The sequence below is a fragment of the Pseudophryne corroboree genome, chromosome 4, assembly GCF_028390025.1.
Source record: "Pseudophryne corroboree isolate aPseCor3 chromosome 4, aPseCor3.hap2, whole genome shotgun sequence".
Taxonomy (NCBI): Eukaryota; Metazoa; Chordata; class Amphibia; order Anura; family Myobatrachidae; genus Pseudophryne; species Pseudophryne corroboree.
The window spans coordinates 234,582,302-234,600,858 of record NC_086447.1 but is presented as its reverse complement, the minus strand read 5'-3'; the positions used below and the strand labels follow the sequence as shown (position 1 = coordinate 234,600,858).

The following is an 18,557-nucleotide window of genomic DNA, read 5'->3' as shown; positions in this document are numbered from 1 at the left end:
CTAACTGAAACTCTTCCGTAGGAGCCTTCTTGGATTCACACCAAGACACATATTTTCTCCAAATATCGTGGTAATGTTTAGACGTTACTCCTTTCCTGGCCTGAATAAGAGTGGGAATGACTTCCTTGGGAATAACCTTTCGGGTTAGGATCCGGCGCTCAACAGCCATGCCATCAAGCGTAGCCGCGGTAAGTCTTGATACACGCACGGCCCCTGCTGCAGCATGTCCTCGCGAGGAGGAAGAGGCCGATGATCTTCTATGAGCAACTCCTGAAGATCTGGATACCAAGCCCTCCTTTGCCAGTCTGGTGCAGTGAGGATTGCTCGAACCCTTGTTCTTCTTATTATTTTGAGAACTTTTGGTATTAGTGGAAGTGGAGGGAAGACATATACCGACCGAAACACCCACTGGGTAACCAGTGCATCCACTGCTATTGCTTGAGGGTCTCTCGCCCTGGAACAATATCTCTGAAGCTTCTTGCTGAGATGAGACGAGATGCCATCATGTCTACTTGAGAAACTCCCCAAAGACTTGTCACCTCTGCGAAGACTTCTTGGTGGAGGCCCCACTCTCCTGGATGGAGATCGTGTCTGCTGAGGAAGTCTGCTTCCCAGTTGTCCACTCCCGGAATGAAAATTGCTGACAGAGCTCTTACATGTCTTTCTGCCCAGAGGAGGATCTTTGTCACCTCTACCATTGCCGCTCTGCTTTTCGTTCTGCCTTGACGGTTTATATACGCGACTGCTGTTACATTGTCCTTCTGGATCTGCATGGGTTGATCTTGAAGATGCACCGCTTGTAGAAGGCCATTGTAAATGGCTCTCAATTCCAGAACGTTTATGTGAAGACAGGTTTCCTGACTTGACCATTTTCCTTGGAAGCTTTTTTCCTGTGTGACTGCTCCCCAGCCTCGGAGACTTGCATCCGTGGTTACTAGGACCCAGTCCTGAATCCCGAACCTGCGTCCCTCTAACAGGTGAGAACTGTGCAGCCACCACAGGAGCGAAATCCTGGTTTTGGAGGACAGGATTATCTTCTGGTGCATGTGTAGGTGGGTTCCGGACCACTTGTCCAACAGGTCCCACTGGAACACTCTGGCATGGAATCGGCCAAACTGTATGGCCTCGTAGGCCGCTACCATCTTTCCCAACAACCGAATGCATTGATGGATCGACACTCTTGTTGGTTTCAAAATTTGCTTGACCATTCTCTGGATTTCCAGTGCCTTTTCCACTAGAAGAAATAACCTCTGTACTTCCGTGTCCAGTATCATCCCCAGAAAGGACAATCTTGTTGTCTGTTCCAACTGTGACTTTGGATAATTCATGATCCAACCGTGTTGTTGGAGTACTGACAGGGAGAGTGCAATGTTCTGCACCAACCGTTCCCTGGATCTCGCTTTTATCAGGAGATCGTCCAGGTAAGGAATTATATTGACTCCTTGTTGTCGAAGGGGGACCATCATCTCTGCCATCATCTTGGTGAATACCCCCGGTGCCGTGGAGAGCCCAAACGGCAACGTCTGGAACTGGTAATGGCAATCCTGTACTGCGAATCTCAGATACGCTTGATGAGGAGGATAAATGGGAACATGTAAGTAAGCATCTTTTATGTCTACTGATACCATGAAGTCCCCTTCCTCCAGACTGGAAATCACTGTTCTCAGAGATTCCATCTTGAACCTGAACCTTTTTTAGGTAAAGATTCAGAGATTTCAGGTTTAAAATCGGTCTGACCGAGCCGTCCGGCTTCGGAACCACGAAGAGGCTTGAATAAAACCCTTCTCCCTGTTGTGACAAGGGTACCAGTACAATGACTTGAGCCTGACATAATTTTTGAATTGCAGCTGTTACTACCTCTCTGTCCGGAAGAGAAGCTGGCAAGGTCGATTTGAAAAATCGGCATGGGGGGACGTCTTGAAACTCCAGTTTGTATCCATGGGACACTATTTGCAAGACCCATGGGTCCAGGCCCGATTGAACCCAGAGCTGACTGAAAAGTTTCAGACGTGCTCCTACCCGAGCGGACTCCCGCAAGAGAGCCCCGGCGTCATGATGCAGATTTGGCAGAAGCAGGGGTTGATTTCTGCTCCTGCGATCCTGGAGACGCTGCAGACTTCTTTCCTCTTCCCCTCCCTCTACCTGCAAAGAAAGGTGAACCTTTACCCTTTTTGTATCTGTTGGGCCGAAAGGACTGCATCTGAGAGTGATGTGACTTTTTCGCCGGCGCAGGAGCATAAGGCAATAATGTCGACTTACCTGCGGTAGCCGCAGAGACTAAAGCATCCAGCCCATCTCCAAACAAGGCCTCACCTTTATACGGGAGAGCCTCCATATTTCTTTTGGAATCTGCGTCAGCATTCCATTGGCGAATCCACAACGCCCTTCAAGCTGAGACTGCCATGGTAGCGGCCTTTGAACCCAAGAGCCCATTATCTTTCATGGCTTCTAGCATGTATGCAGCAGCGTCTTTGATATGACCTAACGTTAGGAGTATCTCGTCTCTATCTATTGTGTCAATTTCAGATGACAAATTGTCCGACCATTTCTCGATAGCACTACTCACCCACGCACAAGCAATGGTGGGCCTGAGTAGCGTACCATTGGCCACATAAATAGATTTTAACGTAGTCTCTAACTTGCGGTCTGCCGGTTCCTTTAGTGAAGCCGTCCCAGGTGCAGGAAGAATCACCTTTTTAGTTAATCGTGACAGAGCACTGTCTAAAACGGGGGGTGACTCCCATCTTTTCCTGTCCTCTGCTGGGAAAGGATAAGCAACCTGAATTCTTTTGGGAATCTGAAACTTCTTTTCAGGGTTTGCCCAAACTCCCTCAAAGAGAGTATTTAGTTCATGAGGAGGGAAGTTACATTTAATTTCTTTTCCTTATAAAAATAATCCTGAGGTAAATGAGGAGCTTCCGTAACTTCCAAGACCTCCTTTATAGCAACAATCATGTATTGAATGCTTTTTGCCAATTTAGGATCTATTCCCCTGGAATCACTAGTGTCGACACAGGAATCCGAGTTCGTGCCGGTATCAGTTTGTACTATTTGTGCAAATGGTCTCTTATGTGACCCAGAGGGGTCTCCTGTGGATGAAAAGGCAAAACTATGAAAAATCACATCTTCCACTGATTTTCTCCAGTTTTCTGCATGAGACTCAGACTTATCCAATCTCTTACTGATATGATTCACACTATCACGTAATTCTTTCTCCCATTCAGGCTTGTGGTGTGCCGGTAGCGCCACCACATTACAACTCTGTGTCCCTAACATGGCTCCCTCAGGGGTAGAGCTCCCTGCCTCAGACATGTCACACACGTGCACAACCACACCACAGACACTCTGGGACTTATAGGGGACAGACCCACAGTAAAATCTGTCAGAAGGACACAGATAGGATTTGCCAGTTCACAACCCAGTGCCAATTATAAAAATCCTGTGAAACACAAAATGCCCCCAGACCTATAGCGCTTTTAAATTTATAAATTCTCAATATAGCACCAAATTTCACTGTGCCCCCCGTTTTGCACCCTGATACTTGGTTCAGAAGTCGAGGAGGACCAGCGTTCTTCTCTGCAGCTTGCTAGGAGAGAAAATGGCTCTGAGCAGTGTGCTGGCTGCCTGAGAAGGAAGCCCCGCCCCCGTAATGGTGCGTTTCCTGTCAGATTTTTTAATACTAATTTTTATACTGGTGGGGGTAGGACTGTGCCTCAGCATCTTATGTCCCCTTATCTGCCAGTTTTGAGTAAGTTACATGCTGCCCAGGGTGCCCCCCCCCCCCGAGCCCTGCTGTGCCTGTGTTACTGGGTAGCATGGCACGCAGCGTTCTCGCCCGCCGCGCGGTACCTTTTAGCCGTCACGATGAAGATCCTTCTTCTTGTACACTCACCTGTCTTCTGACTTCTGGCTTTGTAAGGGGGGTGACGGCGCTCTGTGGGAGTGAGCACATAGCCGCAGCTAGCATTCAGTACCCTTCAGGAGCTAATGGTGTCCTGTCAGCCAGAAGCAGAGCCATGAAACTATTCAGGAAGTTGGTTTCTACTTCTGTCCCCTAAGTCCCAAGAAGCAGGAAGACTGTTGCCAGCAGTCCTCCCTGAAAATAAAAAACCTAACATAAAGTCTTTCAGAGAAACTCAGTAGAGCTCCCCTGGAGTGCATCCAGTCTGCCTGGGCACATTTTCTAAACTGAGGTCTGGAGGAGGGGCATAGAAGGAGGAGCCAGTTCACACCCTTGAAAAGTCTTAAAGTGCCCATGGCTCCTGCGGAACAGTCTATACCCCATGGTACTGAAGTGGACCCCAGCATCCTCTAGGACGTATGAGAAATTAGTTTAATATTATCGTGACTATCTGGAAGTAACCTCAATAATCTTCCTTAAATCTAGCTTTTCCTCCCCTGCAATAACTACCATGGGTATATTTACTAAATTGCAGGTTTTATAGAAGTGGAGATGTTGCCCACAGCAACCAATCAGATTCTAGCTAATTTCTTCTAGAAGGTGCTAGATAAATGATAAGTAGACTCTGATTGGGTACTATGGGTAACATCTCCACTTCTATGTACCCAATCTTTAGTAAATATCCCCATTAGACTAAATTGGGCAGGTGTATATGCCACCAAGGGGTCTATTCTGCCGGTATCCGGTCAGATGGTCGACAATGTTAAGGTCGACCACTATTGGTCGACATGGACACATTGTCGACACATGAACGGTCGAAACATTAAAAGGCTGACATGAGTTTTTCACTTTTTTTCTTTTTTTGAACTTTTTCATACTTTACGATCCATGTGGACTACGATTGGGAACGGTAACCTGTGCCGAGCGCAGCGCTAGCAGAGCGAGGCACCTTGCCCAAAGCAATGCGAAGGGACGCGGTGCACTAATTGGGGTTCCCGGTCACTTTACGCAGAAAACGACACAAAAAAAAGTTAAAAAAAACCCTCATGTCGACCTTCCATGTGTCGACCATTCTCATGTGTCAACCATTTATCCATTTCGACCATGTAAATGTCGACCAATAGTGGTCGACCTAATGAGTGTCGACCTTAACATTGTCGACCATTCATACCGGAACCTATTCAGACTGCTGGGGGTCTGCGCACGTGCGGTGTCTATAGTGCGCATGCATGAACCTTCACCATGTGACCGCATCCCGGAAGGATACGGCCGCAAGGTGATTAACAGTGGCGGGCGACGGGGGGCGTCAATGTGGCATTTAGTGAGCGCAGCACGGACAACGCAGGCATCTCCTCCTGTTTTCGGGGGGCTGCGTGACTTCACATACAGCCTCTCTGAGAAAAAAAATGGTGCCGGACTGCAGGCAGGGTCAACCTCTAATCAATGCGTTCACAATGAAATTGCAAATGCATCGTGGGGCGGCGACACACACATGCAGGGCGGCCTTGCCCTGTGTGGGGTGTGAGTAGATGGACACAGATCTTGCTGTGGGAAGCAAGATCTGCGTCCATCTCTGAATAACCCCCCAAATTGTTTTAATAAGAAATTCCTTATTATAACAGTACAAAAAGCATTGTATTGCATTGTGGTCCTAGAGAAACACAAAGGTCTAAGGGGTTTAATTACGAAGTGTCGGGTTGTAAAACCTGGCACTTCTGAGTGTGTTTATGTCTGATATTTAGAAGGGCAATGCTTTCACTCGCCGTGTCTTGCTAGTAGAAACATTGCCCTTTTAAATATCAGGCATAAACCCGCTCAGCTTTGTTAATAAATCACTAAGACCTTTTAATTAGAGATGAGCGGGTTCGGTTTCTTTGAATCCGAACCCGCACGAACTTCACTTTTTTTTCCACGGGTCCGAGCGACTCGGATCTTCCCGCCTTGCTCGGTTAACCCGAGCGCGCCCGAACGTCATCATGACGCTGTCGGATTCTCGCGAGGCTCGGATTCTATCGCGAGACTCGGATTCTATATAAGGAGCCGCGCGTCGCCGCCATTTTCACTCGTGCATTGAGATTGATAGGGAGAGGACGTGTCTGGCGTCCTCTCCATTAGAATAGAGATAGATAGATTAGATAGAGAGAGATTGTGCAGAGTCGCAGACAGAGTTAGTTTACCACAGTCAGTGACCAGTGCAGTTGCTAGTTAACTTTTATTTAATATAATATATCCGTTCACTTCTCTCTGCTATATCCGTTCTCTGCCTGAAAAAAAAAACGATACACAGCACAGTCAGTCACACAGTGTGACTCAGTCTGTGTGCACTCAGCTCAGCCCAGTGTGCTGCACAGTCATCAATGTATAAATTAAAAGCTTATAATTAATTGTGGGGGAGACTGGGGAGCACTGCAGGTTGTTAGCAGGAGCCAGGAGTACAATTATATTAATTAACAGTGCACACTTTTGCTGCAGGAGTGGTGACCAGTGCCTGACCACCAGTATAGTATTGTTGTATACTACTAATATCTCTTTAAATATCAACCAGTCTATATTAGCAGCAGACACAGTACAGTGCGGTAGTTCACGGCTGTGGCTACCTCTGTGTCGGCACACGGCAGGCAGTCCGTCCGACCAGAATTGTATTATTTATTATTATATACCTACCACCTAACCGTGGTTTTTTTTTCATTCTTTATACCGTCATAGTGTCATCCTAATTGTTACGAGTATACTACTATCTCTTTATCAACCAGTGTACAGTGCGGTAGTTCACGGCTGTGGCTACCTCTGTGTCGGCACACGGCAGGCAGTCCGTCCGACCAGAATTGTATTATTTATTATTATATACCTACCACCTAACCGTGGTTTTTTTTTCATTCTTTATACCGTCATAGTGTCATCCTAATTGTTACGAGTATACTACTATCTCTTTATCAACCAGTGTACAGTGCGGTAGTTCACGGCTGTGGCTACCTCTGTGTCGGCACACGGCAGGCAGTCCGTCCGACCAGAATTGTATTATTTATTATTATATACCTACCACCTAACCGTGGTTTTTTTTTCATTCTTTATACCGTCATAGTGTCATCCTAATTGTTACGAGTATACTACTATCTCTTTATCAACCAGTGTACAGTGCGGTAGTTCACGGCTGTGGCTACCTCTGTGTCGGCACACGGCAGGCAGTCCGTCCGACCAGAATTGTATTATTTATTATTATATACCTACCACCTAACCGTGTTTTTTTTTCCATTCTTTATACCGTCATAGTGTCATCCTAATTGTTACGAGTATACTACTATCTCTTTATCAACCAGTGTACAGTGCGGTAGTTCACGGCTGTGGCTACCTCTGTGTCGGCACACGGCAGGCAGTCCGTCCGACCAGAATTGTATTATTTATTATTATATACCTACCACCTAACCGTGGTTTTTTTTTCATTCTTTATACCGTCATAGTGTCATCCTAATTGTTACGAGTATACTACTATCTCTTTATCAACCAGTGTACAGTGCGGTAGTTCACGGCTGTGGCTACCTCTGTGTCGGCAGTCGGCAGGCAGTCCGTCCATCCATAATTGTATTATTATTATAATATATACCACCTAACCGTGGTTTTTTTTTTCATTCTTTATACCGTCATAGTGTCATACTAGTTGTTACGAGTATACTACTATCTCTTTATCAACCAGTGTACAGTGCGGTAGTTCACGGCTGTGGCTACCTCTGTGTCGGCAGTCGGCAGGCAGTCCGTCCATCCATAATTGTATTATTATTATAATATATACCACCTAACTGTGGTTTTTTTTGCATTCTTTATACCGTCGTCATAGTGTCATACTAGTTGTTACGAGTATACTACTATCTCTTTATCAACCAGTGTACAGTGCGGTAGTTCACGGCTGTGGCTACCTCTGTGTCGGCAGTCGGCAGGCAGTCCGTCCATCCATAATTGTATTATTATTATAATATATACCACCTAACCGTGGTTTTTTTTTCATTCTTTATACCGTCGTCATAGTGTCATACTAGTTGTTACGAGTATACTACTATCTCTTTATCAACCAGTGTACAGTGCGGTAGTTCACGGCTGTGGCTACCTCTGTGTCGGCAGTCGGCAGGCAGTCCGTCCATCCATAATTGTATTATTATTATAATATATACCACCTAACCGTGGTTTTTTTTTCATTCTTTATACCGTCGTCATAGTGTCATACTAGTTGTTACGAGTATACTACTATCTCTTTATCAACCAGTGTACAGTGCGGTAGTTCACGGCTGTGGCTACCTCTGTGTCGGCAGTCGGCAGGCAGTCCGTCCATCCATAATTGTATTATTATTATAATATATACCACCTAACCGTGGTTTTTTTATACCACCTAACCGTGGCAGTCCGTCCATAATTGTATACTAGTATCCAATCCATCCATCTCCATTGTTTACCTGAGGTGCCTTTTAGTTCTGCCTATAAAATATGGAGAACAAAAAAGTTGAGGTTCCAAAATTAGGGAAAGATCAAGATCCACTTCCACCTCGTGCTGAAGCTGCTGCCACTAGTCATGGCCGAGACGATGAAATGCCAGCAACGTCGTCTGCCAAGGCCGATGCCCAATGTCATAGTACAGAGCATGTCAAATCCAAAACACCAAATATCAGAAAAAAAAGGACTCCAAAACCTAAAATAAAATTGTCGGAGGAGAAGCGTAAACTTGCCAATATGCCATTTACCACACGGAGTGGCAAGGAACGGCTGAGGCCCTGGCCTATGTTCATGGCTAGTGGTTCAGCTTCACATGAGGATGGAAGCACTCAGCCTCTCGCTAGAAAACTGAAAAGACTCAAGCTGGCAAAAGCACCGCAAAGAACTGTGCGTTCTTTGAAATCCCAAATCCACAAGGAGAGTCCAATTGTGTCGTTTGCGATGCCTGACCTTCCCAACACTGGACGTGAAGAGCATGCGCCTTCCACTATTTGCATGCCCCCTGCAAGTGCTGGAAGGAGCACCCGCAGTCCAGTTCCTGATAGTCAGATTGAAGATGTCAGTGTTGAAGTACACCAGGATGAGGAGGATATGGGTGTTGCTGGCGCTGGGGAGGAAATTGACCAGGAGGATTCTGATGGTGAGGTGGTTTGTTTAAGTCAGGCACCCGGGGAGACACCTGTTGTCCGTGGGAGGAATATGGCCGTTGACATGCCAGGTGAAAATACCAAAAAAATCAGCTCTTCGGTGTGGAGGTATTTCACCAGAAATGCGGACAACAGGTGTCAAGCCGTGTGTTCCCTTTGTCAAGCTGTAATAAGTAGGGGTAAGGACGTTAACCACCTCGGAACATCCTCCCTTATACGTCACCTGCAGCGCATTCATAATAAGTCAGTGACAAGTTCAAAAACTTTGGGTGACAGCGGAAGCAGTCCACTGACCAGTAAATCCCTTCCTCTTGTAACCAAGCTCACGCAAACCACCCCACCAACTCCCTCAGTGTCAATTTCCTCCTTCCCCAGGAATGCCAATAGTCCTGCAGGCCATGTCACTGGCAAGTCTGACGAGTCCTCTCCTGCCTGGGATTCCTCCGATGCATCCTTGCGTGTAACGCCTACTGCTGCTGGCGCTGCTGTTGTTGCCGCTGGGAGTCGATGGTCATCCCAGAGGGGAAGTCGTAAGCCCACTTGTACTACTTCCAGTAAGCAATTGACTGTTCAACAGTCCTTTGCGAGGAAGATGAAATATCACAGCAGTCATCCTACTGCAAAGCGGATAACTGAGTCCTTGACAACTATGTTGGTGTTAGACGTGCGTCCGGTATCCGCCGTTAGTTCACAGGGAACTAGACAATTTATTGAGGCAGTGTGCCCCCGTTACCAAATACCATCTAGGTTCCACTTCTCTAGGCAGGCGATACCGAGAATGTACACGGACGTCAGAAAAAGACTCACCAGTCTCCTAAAAAATGCAGTTGTACCCAATGTCCACTTAACCACGGACATGTGGACAAGTGGAGCAGGGCAGGGTCAGGACTATATGACTGTGACAGCCCACTGGGTAGATGTATGGACTCCCGCCGCAAGAACAGCAGCGGCGGCACCAGTAGCAGCATCTCGCAAACGCCAACTCTTTCCTAGGCAGGCTACGCTTTGTATCACCGCTTTCCAGAATACGCACACAGCTGAAAACCTCTTACGGCAACTGAGGAAGATCATCGCGGAATGGCTTACCCCAATTGGACTCTCCTGTGGATTTGTGGCATCGGACAACGCCAGCAATATTGTGTGTGCATTAAATATGGGCAAATTCCAGCACGTCCCATGTTTTGCACATACCTTGAATTTGGTGGTGCAGAATTTTTTAAAAAACGACAGGGGCGTGCAAGAGATGCTGTCGGTGGCCAGAAAAATTGCGGGACACTTTCGGCGTACAGGCACCACGTACAGAAGACTGGAGCACCACCAAAAACTACTGAACCTGCCCTGCCATCATCTGAAGCAAGAAGTGGTAACGAGGTGGAATTCAACCCTCTATATGCTTCAGAGGTTGGAGGAGCAGCAAAAGGCCATTCAAGCCTATACAATTGAGCACGATATAGGAGATGGAATGCACCTGTCTCAAGTGCAGTGGAGAATGATTTCAACGTTGTGCAAGGTTCTGATGCCCTTTGAACTTGCCACACGTGAAGTCAGTTCAGACACTGCCAGCCTGAGTCAGGTCATTCCCCTCATCAGGCTTTTGCAGAAGAAGCTGGAGGCATTGAAGAAGGAGCTAACACGGAGCGATTCCGCTAGGCATGTGGGACTTGTGGATGCAGCCCTTAATTCGCTTAACAAGGATTCACGGGTGGTCAATCTGTTGAAATCAGAGCACTACATTTTGGCCACCGTGCTCGATCCTAGATTTAAAGCCTACCTTGGATCTCTCTTTCCGGCAGACACAGGTCTGCTGGGGTTGAAAGACCTGCTGGTGACAAAATTGTCAAGTCAAGCGGAACGCGACCTGTCAACATCTCCTCCTTCACATTCTCCCGCAACTGGGGGTGCGAGGAAAAGGCTCAGAATTCCGAGCCCACCCGCTGGCGGTGATGCAGGGCAGTCTGGAGCGACTGCTGATGCTGACATCTGGTCCGGACTGAAGGACCTGACAACGATTACGGACATGTCGTCTACTGTCACTGCATATGATTCTCTCAACATTGATAGAATGGTGGAGGATTATATGAGTGACCGCATCCAAGTAGGCACGTCACACAGTCCGTACTTATACTGGCAGGAAAAAGAGGCAATTTGGAGGCCCTTGCACAAACTGGCTTTATTCCACCTAAGTTGCCCTCCCACAAGTGTGTACTCCGAAAGAGTGTTTAGTGCCGCCGCTCACCTTGTCAGCAATCGGCGTACGAGGTTACATCCAGAAAATGTGGAGAAGATGATGTTCATTAAAATGAATTATAATCAATTCCTCCGCGGAGACATTGACCAGCAGCAATTGCCTCCACAAAGTACACAGGGAGCTGAGATGGTGGATTCCAGTGGGGACGAATTGATAATCTGTGAGGAGGGGGATGTACACGGTGATATATCGGAGGGTGAAGATGAGGTGGACATCTTGCCTCTGTAGAGCCAGTTTGTGCAAGGAGAGATTAATTGCTTCTTTTTTGGGGGGGGTCCAAACCAACCCGTCATATCAGTCACAGTCGTGTGGCAGACCCTGTCACTGAAATGATGGGTTGGTTAAAGTGTGCATGTCCTGTTTTGTTTATACAACATAAGGGTGGGTGGGAGGGCCCAAGGATAATTCCATCTTGCACCTCTTTTTTCTTTTCTTTTTCTTTGCATCATGTGCTGATTGGGGAGGGTTTTTTGGAAGGGACATCCTGCGTGACACTGCAGTGCCACTCCTAGATGGGCCCGGTGTTTGTGTCGGCCACTAGGGTCGCTAATCTTACTCACACAGCTACCTCATTGCGCCTCTTTTTTTCTTTGCGTCATGTGCTGTTTGGGGAGGGTTTTTTGGAAGGGACATCCTGCGTGACACTGCAGTGCCACTCCTAGATGTGCCCGGTGTTTGTGTCGGCCACTAGGGTCGCTAATCTTACTCACACAGTCAGCTACCTCATTGCGCCTCTTTTTTTCTTTGCGTCATGTGCTGTTTGGGGAGGGTTTTTTTGGAAGGGCCATCCTGCGTGACACTGCAGTGCCACTCCTAGATGGGCCCGGTGTTTGTGTCGGCCACTAGGGTCGCTTATCTTACTCACACAGCGACCTCGGTGCAAATTTTAGGACTAAAAATAATATTGTGAGGTGTGATGTGTTCAGAATAGGCTGAAAATGAGTGTAAATTATGTTTTTTGAGGTTAATAATACTTTGGGATCAAAATTACCCCCAAATTCTATGATTTAAGCTGTTTTTTAGGGTTTTTTTAAAAAAACACCCGAATCCAAAACACACCCGAATCCGACAAAAAAAATTCGGTGAGGTTTTGCCAAAACGCGGTCGAACCCAAAACACGGCCGCGGAACCGAACCCAAAACCAAAACACAAAACCCGAAAAATTTCCGGCGCTCATCTCTACTTTTAATATGAATCACTAAGTTCTTAAGCTAATCATTTCCTATGCAAACAAATCTTGTAATGCTTTGATATTTTAAAGTAATCTTCTTAGAAGTTTTTTTTGTAATAAATAAAACACCATGGCCCTCATTCCGAGTTGTTCGCTCGTTGCCGAGTTTCGCTATATTGCGATTAGTCGCTTACTGCGCATGCGCAAGGTTTGCAGAGCGCATGCGGGTAGTTATTTTACTCAAAAGTTAGGTATTTTACTCACGGCATAACGAGGATTTTTCATCGTTCTGGTGATCGGAGTGTGATTGACAGGAAGTGAGTGTTTCTGGGCGGAAACTGGCCATTTTATGGGTGTGTGCGAAAAACGCTGCCGTTTCTGGGAAAAATGCGGGAGTGGCTGGAGAAACGGGGGAGTGTCTGGGCGAACGCTGGGTGTGTTTGGGACGTCAAACCAGGAACGAAACTAACTGAACTGATCGCACTGGCAGAGTAAGTCCCAAGCTACTCAGAAACTGCAAAGAAATTTCTATTCGCAATTATGCGAATCTTTCGTTCGCAATTCTGCAAAGCTAAGATTCACTCCCAGTAGGCGGCGGCTTAGCGTGTGCAATGCTGCTAACAGCAGCTAGCGAGCGAACAACTCGGAATGAGGGCCAATGTTACTATCTATAATATTGGAAGTAGTCAGGATTCTGACGGTCAGAATTCCGGCAGCGGAATACCGATGGCGACATTGCCAATGGAACCCGATTTAATATTAGGTTTAGGTGTAGTTGTAGGATTGCTTCTAATCGAAGGGGTATCGCACCCAATTCTATAATATAAGCTATTGTTATCAGCAATTGTGCGTTTGTGTGTGTGTATGTGTGTGTTGAAGGGGGGAGAGCCAGGGGGGTGGTTATCTGTAGTTTTATCTACCTGTTAGCACACTTTTACATTCCTTGCCTAATATTGTAGTGCATAGTCTCCTTTAAAAAATAATGCTTGCCCGAGCACCTGTAGATTTCAGGCGGAAAAGGAATATGATTGATAATATCAATGTTTTATGAGTTTAACTCCTGTTTGCAAACACACAAACAACTATGTGACACAAAGACTAATAGTAACAGGTCCTCTTATGTGGAGATAATATTTAAGACCCAGATTCCACTGGTGACCAGCAACCTACAAAAAAAAAAAAAAAAAAGATCAAATGAAACCTTTTAAGACCGTGACAAAAATATTTATTCTGCTTTTATTTAAATGTAAATGTATTCCTGCTTATTTTTAGGACTATCCAATGGTAACAGTCGGAGTCTTTATTGAACAGCCAACTCCTTTCTTGCCAGAGTTCTTCAATAGATTGTTGGACTTGGATTATCCCAAAGAAAAACTGTCTATCTTTATTCATAATAGCGTAAGTACTGCAAGATGCATCACTTTTTTCAGATCGTCTTACAAGCACGTTGTCTCAATAACTTTTATCGCTGTCTATAGGCTGTGCGAATATTTGGATTTACAAGCTTTAAGCCCTGGGAGATTTTCATGCAGTTGCTTATAGTTTGTTGTAAGTTCTAAAACTAATACAAATTATTGTATAATGGACATATGTATCTTGGCCTCTCATTAAGCAGATTTACCGATTGGTAGTTATACTTGACTTGTTCTTGGAAGTCCCAGCAGAACACTTTCTGTGCCAGATTCCGCAGCATAAAGCAATGTGCTGATAATATAATTGGGGATTTAACTTGCAAATAGAAATAATGAGTATTTCCCGTTCCATTGTACAGAAAATTAATTCACTTCAACCTTTTTTTTATATAGAACGAAAGAATTGTTCTCATATGGCTCTCATATGGAATGCAATCATTTTGTAGAACTGCAAAGCCTTGTAATGTAAATATACTTAGAGATTAATCTAAGCCTAATAAAAATGTTTATATGCCAGGCGTAAATTTTACGATCATATGTTTCACTGAATATTGGACCATCACAGTCTGTTTTGCATTGTTTTTAATGCTACATTAGCTTTTACTATTCATCTTTTCTTCTTGTAAATGTTCATGTTAAAAGGATAAAGAAACCAGAAGAAACAAATGATGCAGAACAATTGTTGTTATCAAGGATTTTTCCTCTCTCCTGCCAGCTTAGAGCGGCATTATTATTGCAGTCCACATTCTGTGAAGTCTTAAGGGCCCTACACACTGGCCGATTGGCCGCCGCCGACCTGGCGGGGGAAAGGGGGGGGGGTGGAGGGTACACATTTATGGGCCCTACACATTTACCGATTACACTGAAAGATATAAACGGTCTCGTTCATTAATGAACGAAATATTGTTCAAATCTTTCAGTGTGTATGCACCAACGATGAACGATGCGCGGTGGCTGCTCGTTTATGCCTGCAAGCCAATATGGACAATATCGTCCATATTAGCATGCAGGGCTATGAGGCCGGGTGACGGGGGGGAAATTCACTCACCCTCTCGCCGCCGGGCCGTCTGTCAGCTGTATTGTGTCAGGTCCGGGTGTTTTTGTGAATCCGTTAACCCGGGACCAACCACAGGTGTAGGTGCTGGGGTATGAAGAAAGCAGGGAGGACGAAGAAAGTTCCATTCCATATATTTATTGAAATTAACAATTCCAGTAAAGAGTTAAATGACAAATTGTTAATCATCATATCATACTGAAGTATTGCAGGAATGGCAGAAATAATATGCAGGATAAATCTCAAAGACAAATAAAAGAAATGTTCATGGTACTGTATATAAAACAAGCTGATGAATAAATGTTGAATTGTCCAAATATAAACAAGCTTTGATGCTGAACTGCAGAATGTGATTAACTGGATAATGCAGACATGAAGAAATAACTGTAAGGATTTGCAATGGAGTTTTGAGAGTTAACTGAGAGACTGTGAAGAATTATCCTTGTTATGACAACATAGCAAATGTAAAGTACTGAATAGGGTTACTTGCGGGTTCCGGAGATCACTGTGAAACTGTAGTAGATGACAAGGTGATGAATGGGTTAAATGCAGAGTTGAACAAACGAACAGCTGAGGGAAATGGAATCCTCCAAACTTTGAATGGTAGGCCGACAAGGTAACCTCATGCAAGACTCTGGGAATTCAACTGTTTCCAGTAGGTGAGCAATTAACTGACAGCATAGCGGAGAGCCGGTGGATCTTTCAGCAGTGAAGGCTGCAGACGGACCTCTGGGAACGGAGGCGATATCTGGACCACGGGAATCACACAGGAATGCACGGAGAGAGCTCAGAGCTAGAGCACAGCGTTGATACAACAAAGCACTGGCCCAGAGTAACATAATCCCAGCCTACTTAAAGGCAGCACAAGCACGGGATTGGCTTACACCTGCCCACAGGTGTTTTCACAAGTGCTCTGTATTACCTATTTGGTCTCCAACATGGCCACCTCCTATACAGCAGACACACCGCAGTGCCTTAGGCCATTTGGTCCCCGCACTCACAGTTCCCAGATTCTGCATTACCTGTGCCACCAATCACGCCGCGTCCCCACACGGGCGCACAGCACCGCGAGCAACCGCACTGGCAACGGATGAACCCCAGAACCCGCAAAGGTAAGAGACCGGTTCGTGACAGTACCCCCTCTTCTACGGGTGGTCTCCGAACACCTTTGAACCTTATCAGGATTTTTGGAGAAGTATTTCTGTACCAGTCTTGGAGCATGAACATCTTCAGAGAAAACCCAGGATCTCTCCTCCGGACCGTAACCCCTCCAGTCGACCAGAAACTGTAAACGTCCATATCGGGAACGTGAGTCCACAATCTCTTTAACTTCAAATTCCTCATTCTGCAAAGAGTGAACTTCAGGAGATTTGGACTGGGTAGTACGGAACTTATTGAGAATCAAAGGCTTCAGTAAAGATGTATGAAAGGCGTTAGGAATTCTCAAAGACGGTGGCAACTTGACTTTGTATGACACAGGGTTGAGTACTTTTACAATGGGAAATGGACCAATAAACTTGGGAGCAAATTTCTTAGAAGGAACTTTGAACCTGAGATTGCGCGTAGAAATCCAAACTTGGTCTCCCACCTTGTAATTCGATACAGCTTTACGTTTTCTATCTGCAAAAGATTTATAACGAGCGGAAGTTTTGACCAACGACTTACGCACACAACTCCAGATTCTGGATAGACGTTGAAGCTCTTGATCTGCTGCTGGAACCTCTAGAGCTTGCAATGGATGGAACTCTGGCACACGAGGATGAAAGCCGAAGTTAATATAAAAGGGCGTAGATTCTGAAGACGAATGGAAGAGATTATTATGAGCAAATTCTGCCAATGGAAGGTAGTCAACCCAGTCATCCTGTGAGGACGATATATATAGCCGGAGAAATGTTTCAAGGTCTTGGTTTACTCTCTCAGTTTGTCCATCTGTCTGAGGATGATATGCAGAAGAAAAGTTCAACTTGACATTTAAAGATGAACAAAGCGACCTCCAAAACTTGGCCACAAACTGTGTTCCCCGATCAGAGATGATCTCTCGAGGAAGGCCATGTAACTTGAAGATTTCAGAGATGAACAATCTGGCTAATAAAGGGGCTGATGGTAACCCAGTTAATGGAATGAAATGTGCCATTTTCGAAAATCGATCCACTATCACCCAAATGGTATTTCGCCCTTTTGATGGAGGTAGATCGGTCACGAAATCCATTGAGATATGAGTCCATGGTTGTTTGGGTATGGATAATGGATGTAATAAACCTGGTGGAGAACTTCTTGGACTCTTATGTTGGGCACATTTAGGACATGCTGCAATAAACTCTTGGACATCGGCTTTGAGACGTGGCCACCAATAAGACTGTTGAATAAACTTGAGAGTCTTTTGAACCCCAGGATGACCCATGAAGGCAGAGGAGTGAGCCCAGGTAAGCAGCCGTTTTCGAAGACTTGTGGCGACAAAGGTCTTGCCAGGCGGAGGAACTGGAGAGGTTCGAGTCATTAAAAAGGACGTAGGATTCACAATGGCTTGATTCGTGGTAGCATCATTTAATTCAGAAGAAGCAAAGGACCGGGAAAGGGCATCTGCCTTTTTGTTCTGAGACCCTGGACGATAGGTGAGCTTGAAATCAAATCATGTGAAGAAGAGCGCCCATCGAGCTTGTCGTGGATTCAAACACTGAGCTGACTGCAGATACAGAAGATTCTTATGATCAGTATAAACTGTAATGCGATGTTGTGCTCCTTCTAGAAGGTATCTCCACTCCTCAAATGCCAACTTGATGGCAAGTAATTCTTGCTCACCGATTGCATAATTACGTTCGGCCGGGAGGAACTTACGGGAGAAATATCCGCAGGGATGGACCTTTTTATCTTCAAAGACTTGTGATAACACAGCTCCTACTGCTTCTGTAGATGCATCCACCTCTAGTAGAAAGGGACGATTCAAATCAGGCTGTTGAAGAATGGGGGCTGACACAAAGGCTTGCTTTAAATCAGAGAAGGCTTTGATTGCTTCTGAAGACCAGTTCGTAGGATTTGCTCCCTTGCGAGTTAGGGCTGTGATGGGAGCAGCTAACGTAGAATAATTCTTAATGAATCTCCTATAGAAATTAGCAAAGCTGAGAAATCGCTGAATCCCCTTGAGAGTTGTAGGAGTGGACCAATCTCGGATAGCTTGTACCTTACCGGGATCCATACATAGCTCTGATCCAGAAATGATGTAACCAAGGAACGGTATGGAAGATACTTCAAAGGTGCACTTCTCTAACTTACAATAAAGTTGATTTTTCCTCAGACGTGTCAGTACCTCTTTAACTTGGTGACGGTGAGACTTTATATCCCTAGAGAATATTAGGATATCATCCAGGTACACTACTAGACACTTGTAGAGAAGATCACGAAAAAGTTCATTCACATAGCTTTGAAAAACTGCAGGTGCATTACAAAGACCAAAAGGCATTACAAGGTATTCGTAATGCCCATCCCGGGTATTAAAAGCAGTCTTCCACTCGTCCCCTGCCCGGATGCGGATTAAATTGTAGGCCCCTCGGAGATCCAGTTTTGTAAACACAGTAGCTCCTTTTACCCGATCAAATAATTCTGGAATTAAGGGTAATGGATACTTGTTTTTCACAGTGATCTCATTGA

At 45.5% G+C, this 18,557-nt stretch overlaps 1 protein-coding gene across 2 annotated transcripts in view; it reads left to right on the top strand.

The window, feature by feature from the left end:
- The window catches only part of PLOD2 (procollagen-lysine,2-oxoglutarate 5-dioxygenase 2), a 246,394-nt gene that overhangs the window by 140,002 nt on the left and 87,835 nt on the right, over positions 1 to 18,557 (top strand). For both annotated transcript variants that reach the window (XM_063915969.1, XM_063915968.1), the window contains exon 9: positions 13,719 to 13,844. In XM_063915969.1, the coding sequence (XP_063772039.1) occupies positions 13,719 to 13,844 (126 nt within the window). The remainder of the gene's footprint in view (positions 1 to 13,718; positions 13,845 to 18,557) is intronic.